The 14,701-nt window shown below is 28.1% G+C and overlaps 1 protein-coding gene across 2 annotated transcripts in view; it reads left to right on the forward strand.

Moving 5' to 3' along the window:
- Positions 1-14,701, forward strand: part of LOC147071974 (uncharacterized) — a 108,526-nt gene that overhangs the window by 41,957 nt on the left and 51,868 nt on the right. For both annotated transcript variants that reach the window (XM_085947794.1, XM_085947795.1), the window contains exons 2-4: positions 7,722-7,889; positions 10,402-10,514; positions 13,449-13,652. In XM_085947794.1, coding sequence (XP_085803920.1) covers positions 7,722-7,889; positions 10,402-10,514; positions 13,449-13,652 — 485 coding nt within the window. The remainder of the gene's footprint in view (positions 1-7,721; positions 7,890-10,401; positions 10,515-13,448; positions 13,653-14,701) is intronic.

Consider the following 14,701-nt stretch of genomic DNA (forward strand, 5'->3'; position numbering starts at 1 on the left):
CATGGTGCTGTTTGCACTCTGCACCCTTGAGGTAGTCTTCCTGAAAATTGTCACCACGGAAATGTACATTGAGCAAATATATTCCGGGACAGCGGCCTCGATCTGGTTTGAAGCAGATGATGAAACGTGACAATGTGATTTACTTAGAATTTTAGTAATTTAAATGTTACTTTGTGTAAATAAATAATTATATACTTAATAGAAATATAAAAGTATTGATATTGCTGAAATTGGGGCACATAATACAATAATGTTAAATATAGTTTTAATGAAAATCTTGTATCGTCAATTAAATGTGCCCACTCAGATTTTACAAAATCACATTTGAGAGGAAAATCCACCACAATTTGATCACAACACATTCTTTAATTAATAAGAAGCACATCAAAAATTACATAGTTACTAATATAACAATAAATGTAGTTAAGTATATTAAAATTGAAAATTTTTGTATATTTTAATAGGTATTGCGAATATGTCGAATCAAGTAACGTAACTCAATACGTCTGGTCTATCAACAATTTTTGTGCGTATTTTTTGTTAGTATAATTTGATTAATATGTTGTTACCTGCCTATATTAATGAATCTTATAATGACCAAATAAATTATGTGCAATACCATTTAAATAGTATTTCTTATTACTTTCAAAGCTCAGTTTAACATTAGTCAATCGTATATAATTATTGGAACGTAAGATATTAAGTGAGTAATTATTATACTCGTAAGTGCAGAAATGATTGATAGTTTTCTTTAAAAGTTTTAAGTATATTTATAAACTATTACAGCCTACATTAATTATGAATGAATTAATTATGTACGCCTGTTCTCGCCTTAAGTTATTTTTATTTGGGTAGAATCCAACATTACACAACCTTACCATTATCTAATGTCATTTTATTGAATAATTATTATACTCGTACACTTCAAAATTTTACGACTTTATATCGCGTCATATTTGAAACGAATTTTATGTCACTTTGATGAATTTAACTGTTTAAATTATTTGCCTATTCCTATTACGTGATATTTTAACTCACTAATGTCATTGCACAAGAATGAATTTATTAAAGGTAAAGGTTCCATAATAAATATGTATGAATTTATGTAAAAATAAAATTCCTAAAAAATAGGCAGTAGTTAATTGAAATTCAGACTGACTGGCTAATAGTTTTGTAATATATTATTATGATGACTTTGAACTCGACTTTGTGTATATGACGACAAATATTTGTGTAATTTTATATTATAATATAAAATCTTTCTTATGATTCTGAGGCTATAGATAAATATTTTTACTACCATTAAACCAATATTTATTTTATTATATTGTATGTTATGCTTATACAATTAATGAATTAAAGATTTTAAATATGTGTTTACATTCATTCTTGCCTAACCGATGTAGCTGCAATCTTTTGTTTTATTTTATTATTTTACAATACTTTTTTTCAAATTCATTTATTTTAATTCTTATAAGTAAATAGAAATATTTTTAATATAATATGTTATAAGCACAATACAAATAAAAAACTTTATAAAGAAAGCATTTAAGTATAATTGAAAAATACAATAAATTCAATAATATAAGAATTTCAGTAAAACTAATTCGATTACCTACTATTTTTTAAATTATCTGAACATTCAATTCTTTTATTAAACCATTTTTATATCCACTCGAGAAATAAAAAATAATGCACAGAGAATATAAATTATATTTGATTTCTTTCTGAACTTCTTCGGTTGGTCCATAATAAGGCATTAAATAGTTAATACCATGCTCACGTCGAAGACGAATGAATCACCAATCAACCCAAAAAGACGACCTCCTTACACCTTTCGGAGGAGTGGCTAGACCAGGTTTCTTATACCTAATGCAACTAAAGATTGACAATAACAAAACAGTAAAAATAAAATTATTTTAACAATATAGACTACGATATTGATTTACAACTCTGTGGCATACCAGTAAAATTTTCACTGTCTCTTAATCAATAAAATTGAACGAAGTATTTTTATATGTTTTTTATTAAAATTATGATGACGTGTATTAATTTAGTAATATTTGTAGATAATCAGTGTGAAATAGGACGAATAAAATATGTAGATTCCTATAACTAATGTAGTGTTTTATGAAACATTACAATTATTATAAAATAAATTTAGTAACGTATAATATTATGTTGAATATTGGTTATTCTAAAGACATTTATTCACTGTTTACCAAATTTGAATTCAAAAGGGCCCACATACTCAGCGTATGTCAAAATGAAGCTTTTACGAAATTTTCAGAGCATAACCCTGTACATTCCTTAAGCGTTGTAGATAATCTATTTATATAATTTTGAAGCCTTATTATCCTTTATATTTATTTTAAATATTTGATCACTGCATAACGTATTTTTATTAAATAAAATGGTATTCTTTTAAACCTCTCGCTCTAATGTTTTAAATGCTCTGAAAATTCCATAAAAGCTCCATTTTGACCTACGCTGAGCATGTGGGCCGTTAACGAACATGAAAATTTACAAATTTAAAGTGACGACATGAAATAAAAAATAAATATTTAAATAAAAATACGGTGTTATTAGTTTTTTTTTAATTTGGAAGCACACCGGGTAAACTAAATGAACTTTATCTTAAAAACTTGTTAAACAATGTCCACCGAAACTCTTCCTCACGTAAGTGAAATATATTAATATCCAAAAAGACTTTATTGAATACAGGTATTGTCCCCCTAATTGGCATTACCAATGGCAGATAAGTTATGCATCTTGAAAAATCAAACAACGAATGCGATCGATTTGTAATATAGTTATCAGAGACACAAGTCAATACTATCAAAAACAACAGAATTTCCATTTACACCACGTTTAAGTCGAAAAAAATCTGTGGATAAATATAAATCTTTTCTAAACTCTTAACTACAGTATGTAAGAATAGGTACCCCAGAGAACGTCACTCTGATATAGCTACGGATAATGTACACACAGTCTAAAGTAAAGTAGTCTCAATTTTGTTTTCTAACCCATTTCCATAGTAAGGCCTTACTTCAACTGATAAGGAGGCTAGACAATATATCAACTCTCAAGTCAGGTAGTAACTAAAGAATTATATGACTATGTAATGCCTAATTCAAATTACAAATTACTTGTACTTAGAAAAAGTGTCATTGAATTATGCATATGAGGTAGGTACATAAAAAATTAAAAAGGCAGTCTCCATATACCGGCAATGACAAAAAAAGGTAAACTTTTTTGTTGAATTATAAATGAAGAGAAAATGTATTACAATTTGAAAGTGTTTCTTGCTGTATTAAAAACTGAACAAATTTGACACAATAAATATTTAATTCTGATTGACGTTAATAAAGCGATTGCATTAAAATATTAAATCTATGATATTCCCAAAGATATAATAAATAATATTCACATAATTATATCATGATTATACTTTATTATAGTATACTTATACTATCTTAGAGTATTATGGTTTGTATATAATATATATCAGAATATGACTTAAGATAGTTTTTATAACAGCAATATTGATGCGAATTGTATTGTAATTGTATTTTTAAATAAATATTTATTCTGAAAATTTCTTTAAAATTTAAAACATACTTATTAATATTCAAGTTATCATGAAAAATCCATATTTTTTTCATTTCGTGCCGTCAAAATTTGTTTTGCTAGTTTTTACTTAAATACTTATGCTATTTTTACATACAGACTTAACATTTCTACTGATAATAATATTGATTATTATATTAGATCATATTGTCAATTTTATTCAGTCTTATATTTGCAAACAAACTGTATTATAATGTGCATTAAACATTGACCAATTATATATATAAAGTAACATTTACTCTATTAATATTGTACATATTATATAAAAAAAAATAACAATAGAAAATCATAATCTATGTAAGAAATCGTCTGGTTTCTCAATTTATCTATTCTTACTTAGTTTAAATAGTACCAAAATGCAATAATAATTGACGAAACTGTGTACAAAGTGTACCAAATAAACTGTCAGGGAAATGGATAGGTAGGTTGAAGTAAAATGTTTACGGAGAATCACTGGGCTGGTAGGTATGTAGGTAAATATCTAATACAGACTACCTACCAATTGCCATACTCTTGCGTCAAATTGCATAATACTCCGTGGCCTGTCAGTAATAGTAGGCTGCGTTTGCTCAACTTGTCCTAAATTGCTAAGACTCGACTTGTAGCTTATTGCCTCCTACTTTAAGTGGTATTAAATAATTTATTTATTATAGTCTCGATGAAAACGTAAACGAGTCGAATTAATTATTACAAACACAATACATAATATTTGCAAGAATTTATTTACCTATTAGAAAGTCCACTTACTTATCATAAAAAGCGAATATTATTTCTAGATTTTTTAAGTGTAGATTTGAAATTATAATAATCCAAGTAAAATAATCCAGAAAGTTAGCTGAAAAAGATTTTAAGGAGACACACATCTCTCTATCGAATAAAACTTATCAACATTGTATGTATACGTTATTTTGTTCATTTTACAGCTCTGTGTTATACAATATTAATTATGAATGACCGCATTTAGAAAGTTTTCGTGTATCTAACAATTCTATGCAATCTAAATTTTTACGGTGCAAGTAAAAAAATATAAACACTTCATGCAATATGAAATTGCAAGTAACATTGAAGGGTCACTCATTAATCATAAACAATTACTAAATTGCAATTAGCTCGAAAACGTTGTGTGAACCATGTTTTTCGAACATTACCTAAATTAGCATATAACATTGATTAATAATGTGTTAGTTTTCCATAAGTTTTCCATTCTAAGCTAGTAATATTATATAATTGGAGAAGTTATGCAATTATTATTTCCATTATGTTGGAACATTACTTGTAACAAGAAATATATTATATCAGTTTTACTGAAGTACTATTCTATTGCTTTGTTTGTTAGGGAGTTTTTTCATGAAGAATACGAAAAATGCAGGCTAATCAACATAAAATGAATTTATCAACTATCGATCGCGAGGTATTTTTCTTATTAATTGTTTAAAATATAGTGATCTATCGATTCAACGTTTACAGAACTAGAATTCTTAGTAGGTATGTACATTATGTAGATGTGGCCATACTTTGTGGTTTATGGTTCTTGCAAAACAATGAATAATAGATTCACAAAAAAGCAGTTCCTTCGTTTCGATACGTTACAGAAATGCAACAAGATTTTTTTGAATTGCTTAACTTTATATAGAACATCTGCTTGTATAGTATGAAAGCAATTATAAATATTGAAATCAACATTTTAACCATTATAAACAACAAATACAGTCAATTTAATGAGTATTATTGATATTAATTTGATGATATGTATTTATGCCACGTCACGTGATGAAAATTAAGATATCTAAATAATACAATACCACTCACATTATTCTTGTGATTTCTGTCTAATATTACATTGATTATTACTATTTTCTAACAACAATCACATATAAATTTATTTGACAATTTGATACGATCATTATTTATTTACAATTTATAATTTAAAGTCAAACAAAACTCTAAAATATATTAGATATACAAGAGAGATGTAAGTAGACACTATACGTTTGTATTAATAAATTATGATTGTGTATTATAATTAATACTATGTATAGTATTATAAACTATCAGTGTCACCTGTATGTACCTCTTTAAATAAATGAATATATTTAATTATAATAATATATACAGTTGTTTTATTTCTAATATAGTATAATACATACGAGTTCGAGTATATTGTATATTATGCAGAGGCCTACCTTTTTGAAAGTTCAACATGCCTTCTTAATTTCTGTCGAAATAAAAATGACACAGCGTGTCCATCAAAAAATCAATCTACTTTCGATTCTACCACGACATTTAACATTTTTTTTTTCATTATAAATTTGGTATTAATTATAATTACATTGGTATAAATAACTGTGCGTTTACACAACAATATTTTAATATTATCGATTAAAATATATTATACACTCAATCAATATGAATACACGTGGAAAAGAAACGTAATACATTTATCTTAGTTCATTTTTTCAAAGACATTTAACTCTAGTTGAACTATTTTTTCATTAATTATTTTTGAAACCATGATGAATTGGTCGATATTAGTTTTTGATATTGGAAAACACATACACACAAATAAATACATAAAAAAATATTTTAGCATCCTGGAAGCTATTAAGTATTGTAAAATGTAAACAAAATGATAATTATGCACTTACAAAGATATTATAAAAATATTATTTTCCCATCACATGATAACCTTGTCATTATTTTTTTTATAATTGAGGTAGATATTAAATACCTGTCTAAGATGTTCTACTAGTAATCTAATGCACAAGTACCTGTAAATGATTTTAAAGCTAATAACAGTACCTAGCTGTATATGTAATTTTAAATAATTAATTTCGCATTTACTCAGATATTATTAAATACTATTCAACGATATATTATTGAATGAAAAGGAGATATTACATATAAATCAATTTAACATTATGTATCATTAATTACTATACAGTTTGTCAAAATATATAGTTTTAACTAACCTTCAGTCGTTAACGATGTATTTATTATTTTAATACTACTTATGTAAGTATATTTTCACGACAACTTTGTTTCAAAACATTTGACCCAGAAAATGGGTTCGTTTGCCTCAAGGAATGATAGATTTACATATTGCATAATAATAATATATTTAGATGGTAAACGATATAATCTTTTAACATTAATAAAATAGTAGTATTTCCATTTATAGTAATTCAATTTATATACAAATTTCTTTCGATTTACCGGGGTTGAGTTATTGATTAACTGTTAGCATAGTTTATTATCGATTTAACACTTCGAAAGATTAAATTCGTAATATACTACGGTAGTAAAAATACTTCTAGGTATATCTATTGTAGCACATATAGATGCTAAGTGATCAACTATTATTATTATTACATATTTACGGATGACTCATTTACTATCGGCGTGATTATAATTAGTATATAAATACATGCAGTTAAGGGTAAGAAAATTATGATAATTGCATAGTTTTGGATGTTTTCAATTACGTTTTAAATTATTCTGACAATACATTTTATCCGTTATGTCTCTTGGTAATTTTGTAAAATGTAGTATTCGCATAATATATGTAAATTTAATAGAATTGAAACGCCAATAAAATATTTTTCACGAATTTTGAATACATTATTTAACTGACATAAATCGTCGGATAATATCCAATGTGTAAAATATATGCATTTTTTTTTCAATTTAACTAATATTTTATAGTGATACTGGTAAACAATAATTAAATTTCTCTCAGTGCTCAGGACGTAGGCTTAACTATGTATTTATTGTCTATGGTTGCCATCGCTGAATTAGAGAAGAACTAATTAGAGTAATAGAGTAGTAAAGAAATTAGAAAGAAGTAATTAGATCCTGCCTGATGTATCGCCTTACCTCGCTCAGCAACTCTTCTAATATTTCTTGTTTTCTGTACAAACTATCTATTCTTACATAGGTGTATTATGATATCAAAAAATTATAGTGGTATATCATGTAGAGAAATAAATATAGTTTTTATGTGTGTTAATATGCGAATAAAATTTTTAATTGTTAAGCTAGCAAAATAGTCGTATAAAATAATCGATACAAATCAAAACATTTTCTCATTTCAGCCGAGTGAAGAGTAGGAAAGAGCTACTGGCATCTGATTTGACATCCGGTTGTGCGTCTTGTGGCCTGTTTTCCTGTGAAGAGTGCGCATCCTGCGGACTTCCTGTCTGCAAGAACTGCGCCACTGATGTCTCAGGTCCCCCCAGGTGTTTGCCGTGTGCTAGAGACAGGTAATTGTATTATTGTTAATTTGTTCTATACTATCATGTAGATAATGTTTTGACTAGAGACCGACAAGTTAACGTGAGGCTACGCTGCATAGCTGCCTCACGTTAAACTTGTCGGTCTCTACACTTACCAACTACAAACCTTAAAGTAGATAACACGGCGAGCGGTTTAAAATGAAGAAAATCATCGCAACTCTAAAATTTGAAAAAAAAAACATAAGTATTTAATCCATACAAAAATCACCGATTTGTTTGATGCATATGAAAATAGTCATGTAGGTACTTAGAGAACACAGAATTTGCTATAACTGTACTGTGGATGTACCTACCCTAATTGCTTCATTTTTCTTGTATTGCACAAGTAGGGGTCCACAAATCAACCCTTATTAATTGAACCTTTTAAATCAATATGATCGTTAACAAAAGATATTGGTCCAGTGACCAGTACTTCAAACATACCGAATATTTTGAGTACTAGATCGCCTCGAAATTTAAATATAATATATTGTTACAGCATTAGCATCCGTGTAATGAAACCATACGGGAAGTGGGCGAAAAATATGACACAAAATGATGCAGTTTTTAGTTAATCTCTATATATTACAGAAGATTATATAATAATTAAATTGAAAATTGCTTTACCTATCGTTCAGGCGTATGTGTTTGAAATACAAAAAAGTCGTTCACTTTACTACTTGTACTTTCTATATCACCACCATCGACCAGAATGTCATGTCAATAATATGCCACGATAGATAACTTCTTTAAATATAGCATAGCAATTATAGTGCTCTAAATCGATTATTTTTTTGTCAGTGTAACTCATTACTTCAATAAAAAAAACGTGTGGAATAGAAGATATTGTTTGAACCTTTCAATCTTTTTTAGTAATCCATATCAAAATAATATACCTACACACTCTCTTTCTTCGTGAACTCATATATCAAAAAAAAATTAAGTGTACTTTCTATCCACTGCTGGTAATTTTACACTGATGATTAATAACATTTTTTTTCATGATCGACTGACATTTTTTAAATTAACCGTTTTTGTTTTCATTAGGTAGGTATCATAAATAACAATTTACAAACTAACTAATAATGTCAAACTAGCAAATAATATCACAGGTTTTTAAGTAAGGATTGCAATCTCGGACAGAATTAATTTTCAATTCCGAGACTTGAGGATTAATATTCACGATTTAGATACCTTGATCCTGGGATTGGTAATACTCGTGGAACTTTCCCAAAAAAATATTTTTATCGGTCTGTGGTCTAATCACAAAATATTTTATTTTATTTAATTTAATATTTATGTAATGAAACAAATGTACATAATACGTAGGCATGAGTTTTACGACACCGAATTGTTGAAAAATTCACACCTATATCATAATTTAATATCAATACAGATTTTTTGCTAGCCTCTTCAATGTATCAGAATAAAAAACCTATGTTATTTTAAGTAAAGTAGTCATTTATAAAATATTTAAGAGTGGATATCGTTTTACTATAAATAATAACAAATAATTACAAGATAAAAATAACTTTTTATATACCACGTTTTTAAATTTTCTGTTGAATCATATAAACTTAACAATTCTATGTATTAATAAATACTTTTTTGTACTTGATAGAAATACTGAATAAATATAGAATACTGAAATGCCATTTGATATTTCATATTGATTTCCATAATTACGCTCGTATATATTAATAATTTAGTTGCTAGGACTGGACACACAAGAAAAAAATGTGTACTGGACAAACAAGAATATGAGCTAATAAAAACGTGGGAAAATGAATGTAAGTGGAGTCAAATTACAATTTTCATATATCTGTATAATGTTACCCATTTTCTTTAGGTTATATAGTTTCTTTTGTACGAAAAAATGAAAGCGTATCCTGAATTCGCGGGAATTTATTTATTTACATCATTATATAACTCTTATTCATTTACATAATAATATGCATATGTATCTGTGGTGGATAATTATTGTAAAACTGATATATCCCATTTTCTTCATTGCTGTGAGCCGAGTCTGCGTTTGAACCTTTAATATCTCATTATAAGCCGAAAAAAGAAACAATTGTAAATTTAATAAAACTATCCATAGAATAATTTGATTTTTTTCAATTTATCAAAACGAAAGGAGTTCAACAAAGCTAATAGAACTGTACTCCTATATCACTGGCCATTTTTTGTTTATCATTACGTTATCAAAGACATTAGAAATATTTTTAATAATATTTTGTGTTTTTTATATTATTTATTTCAGTATAATATAATGGAGATATTTTTGTTTGTATAACTAAATTGCCGCACCATTACTTATGCACATAACATATTATTTCAATAAGAAATAATATTTTTTAAATCTCAGGCAGCACACATTGACAGCAGGTTATCGTGATACAGTTTCTAATTTTATCTGATGTATCTATTAAAAAATAATCTCATCGTGAATCTTATTTTTTGTGTTCAAGGGATTGTATAAGGGCATTCTATTTTACAGACAAGTGTTCACATCACATCTGAAAAGCGGCAACTCGTTTCTGCAACTTCTTCGAGAGTCGTTCACTTTCGGATCTTGGTCCCAGCCAGACGTCAATCTGAATCACTTAAAAGGTAAATAAAATAATTACCTATCAAAAATATTTAATTGAAATTGATTTAGATAAAAACAGGTAGGTACTAATGTATATTAACATGCATATAAAATGACAAGTGGTGAGTTATGAGATTAAATTACTTAGGATATATTTTAATGACGTGTTATTTTATTACTTAGGAAATGATCAATACAACACGTCTAAATCAGATTTATTGAATGGTGCAGTAATTGTTAATTATAATTACGTTTCTCTTACCAGTGTAATTAGTAGGTAATCATAGACAATAATTATAATATTATTTAATATCAACGTGTGCACTTAAATACTAAAATGCTAGAGTTTGTAATCTCGCCTGATTTACATGGTTTCCTTAAATAATGAAGTCATGCTATTGTTAAGTCAAGTATAAAATTAAAAAAATACACACGAATAAATAATATTAAAATTTTTGAAAAACTCATCAATCTCCTTTTATGGGATTATCTATGGGATTAGAAAAATATGCATAATTAAAAAAAATCGTATTCGCGTCGTAAATGATCAACCAAGAAAGTGCTATTTTGTGTAAGATTTGTTTTTTTTTTACTTATCCCAGGATTCATAATATCCTCCTCGTGAAATAGCGCCACATGCGACTTTTTTTAATGTGCGTTTATCTCATATATCTAATCGACCCAGCACGCCGGGCCGCTCTGAATTCGGGCCCCTAGACTATAGCCCTGTCAGCCCCCCCCCCCTCTTGTGGGGGCCATGATTGTATATACTGGCTGCCCGGAATGGAGCAAAATATTGTGGTTTGGTATGGGATTTGCTTTTAATTTGATAGGTAGTGAAATAATGACATAGTGAAAATCTTTATTTTTGTTTCAATATTACATAAAAGTGGATTATAGTATTATATAACCCTAAAAATATATATATATATATTAAATATGGTATTAGTGTTCACCTTGCCTACTCCACGTGCAAGCTTATGAGAAATTTTAGATGCTGGGAAAAAAACATAATGAAAAATTATCATAAGTCGACAGAGAAAATACATTATTTTTTAATTCTGAGGGAACCTCAAGTTGTTCTGCTGAATTAATAATACTATCACATGCCTGTAGGTAAGTCCGGTCACTTCGATGTAGTCACATACCCTGTTGTCTTTTCTTTTCTTTCTTTCAACCATGTCCGATCCTAATAGGATCATATGGGCCTCCACAGAGTGGAGGTTTGTATTAACAGATTTTTGTTTTTACGATAAATGGATGTCAGCCACTTCCTCAACCTATTAGGTCCATACTACTCATACACAAATTGAAAAACAATATGTGTACTTATCAGATCCAGGATTCGAATCTGGGACTCACGACGCAATAGACTAACGCTTAAGCCGTGCAGCCATGTAATGAAGTCGATTTTTTTTAAAGCAGCTCTTCTCAATGTGTGCTGCAATTACGTCTCTCGATGATCTGCTCTCTCACTTGGGTACATCGCTTATAATATTAAGCCACCGAAAGCTAATAAATATGGCTCTTTGTTCTAACATCTTCAGCTGTCACCTTCAATCATAAACTAATATTACACCCATTCAATGTTGTTTAGTAGCTCTAGTTAGCCTTTGCTGTATATGTGTCACAAAAGTAGCTTCGGTGTTGATAGAGAGTTGCAGACTATTTGACTAAAGGCTATTTTATTTTTATAAAATAAAACACTAGTAGTTGCAGACTATTTTACAAGGCTATTTTATTTTTATAAAATAAAACACTAGACGCACGAAATAAACTTTTAGTTAAATCTATTGTAGACATTGTAGTTGATTGAGATTGTTAGATCAGTTTACTTTTTCAAAAAATAGTTTTTCAACGTAGGCTTTAAAAATAGTAGCCAATAGTAGCAATCATGTAGCAATCAATAATCAAAATTATATTTTTAAAAAATGAGACTTTCTAACGTTTATATATTGATTTCATTTGTTTTGAATGTGTGTCAAAGAGAATTGTCATATTAATAAATTGTATGCAAATGACATTAGGTCCGAAGTTCTTTTGTTTGTTTTTTTTTTTAATCGTGTATAGAATGAGCGGCTGCTTAGACTATATTATATAGGCAGCTCCATAAATTGGGTTCTCAACAGAAAAATAATTGTTAGAAAACATATGGTGCCGGATAGGGAGTCGAACCTGCATCCGCCAGATTCAGGACTGATAAGCTTGCATATAGAAACGAACATTGGCGGGAATCCGTATAAGTATAATATTATGTCCACTATATGCCAACCACATGAGGTATGAAAATAAATTATCAAAATGGAGCCGTGGTTTTACTGAAACGATTGAATGAATTTATAAATTGATGCCCAATTTAATTTAATTTCTCTCATAGTCGGCAACTTTTCTAACTTAGAGTTTTTCTTGCCAGATCTAGCATTCGATAATATACAACTAACTTGCAAATTCGCATCTGGCGTATGGTGTTAAATCTAGTGTTTTTCAGCACCGCAAACGGCGTAAAAGTTTTCTTAAAATAACTAGAATATTACACCAGCTTTGCTTTATAATCAACAAGCTGGTCGTTTATACATTTTATATATTACCAATAAAATCAATGTTACGTACAAATAATCAATAACTTTACTATTGACCAATTTTCGTATCTGCATATTTTTTATTAGTAATTATTAATTGGTTTATTAATTAGTTGTGAAAAATAAATTCGTCTGCGATCTTTGCTCTTATCTGCGAAAACAAAGTTCATAAGTATGACTTTTTTTTTTAAATATTTATTAGTCTCTTGGCATTTTTTAATTATGCAAAAATCTATCAATTTTTTCCGATCTAACTAAATAGTTGCTTATCCAATATGACATATTTTTTGTGAATGACAGTTGGCAACACTGAAATTGTCGATCAATGCTTAATTCAATTCTTGTTATACAAAAACTATGTTTCGTTTATTTTAGTGACACGTCCGGCGAGTGCCCCAAAGGGCGGGGGCAGTAGCCTAAATGAGCAGGGAAGTGAAGTCGATGGCGTCAATGTGAAGGCTGGTGAAGTGGACAATGAATGTCGTCTCGTCAGAGACTTCCTCCAGCAGCTAGCCGAGCGATTAACTGGCGGATCTCTTGACGACGTCAGCGTCTCAAGAATGTACCAGCATCCTGATTGTGAGTATTCAAGTATTCCTTCTAAATAATATTTAAAAGATAAAAGCGCCATATTATTATTATGTATAAGTATTTTATAACAAAATAAATATACTAACCAGTTTTTTATGTGAAATTTTTCTACTGCCATCTCTGAGAAAATACTGGAAATAAAAAGTAGCTTCGATTTCTAAAACTAGATGGCATTGTTTGTTGTATCCGGGAAAATTGTGTGAATTAGAAAGGTAATAAATGATTGCTATTTTAAAATAAATAACAAAGTGCATCAAAATATTTTCTTTGTATAGCTTAGTAATCAGTGCTTGTTTATTTTACAATAATAACTGTATTATTTCAAATGTATTTTTTTTCCTTTTATAGAACTACGACGACGAATTTTCTTTATAGTGGCACCTGTGAAGAAAATTTTAAAGCTAGTTGTTGATTTCGTTTAAATATTAAAATAAAGATGTCAGTAATAAATTAATGAAAATGTTTGAAAAAATTTCGCTTCGGAAGAAAAACACTAGAATTTTTTGTTTTTCTAAAGAAAAAAATATGTTAAATAATTTTAAAGGTAAATGATAGCATATTGTCCATTTTATCTTTGATATTATCTTAGATCGAAGTGATTTTATAGTAAACGATCTATATTAAATTATTGATAAAAATGATTAGAATTTCATTATTTTTTATCATTATCAAGAATCTCAAGATACGATTTAGAATATCTTTTTAATGAAAATTTCGTCGGCAAATGTCTGATAATTTTTCAATATATTTAATAATTATGACTGTATGACAACAGAATAATATAATATTATGTAGTTACCTTCATATGAACCTAGTGAGTATTGTCAAAAAATATATTAATAAAAGTTGCAAACACTGTTTATACAATTAACCTTGATTTAAAAAAAAGTATCTATACAAAATCTAAATTATTTCACAATCCTAATTAACTTTGACTACCGATAGATTCTTCGACTTTGGTTAAGAATTTTGCTTTTTTATATGCAGGTGCAAATAAAGTTCAACCATTTTGACTAGTATAATAAACGACTGAGGGT

Source organism: Rhyacophila brunnea, unplaced genomic scaffold, assembly GCF_057557595.1.
Source record: "Rhyacophila brunnea isolate RB1 unplaced genomic scaffold, BYU_Rbru_1.0 scaffold_2, whole genome shotgun sequence".
In the NCBI taxonomy this organism is placed as follows: domain Eukaryota; kingdom Metazoa; phylum Arthropoda; class Insecta; order Trichoptera; family Rhyacophilidae; genus Rhyacophila; species Rhyacophila brunnea.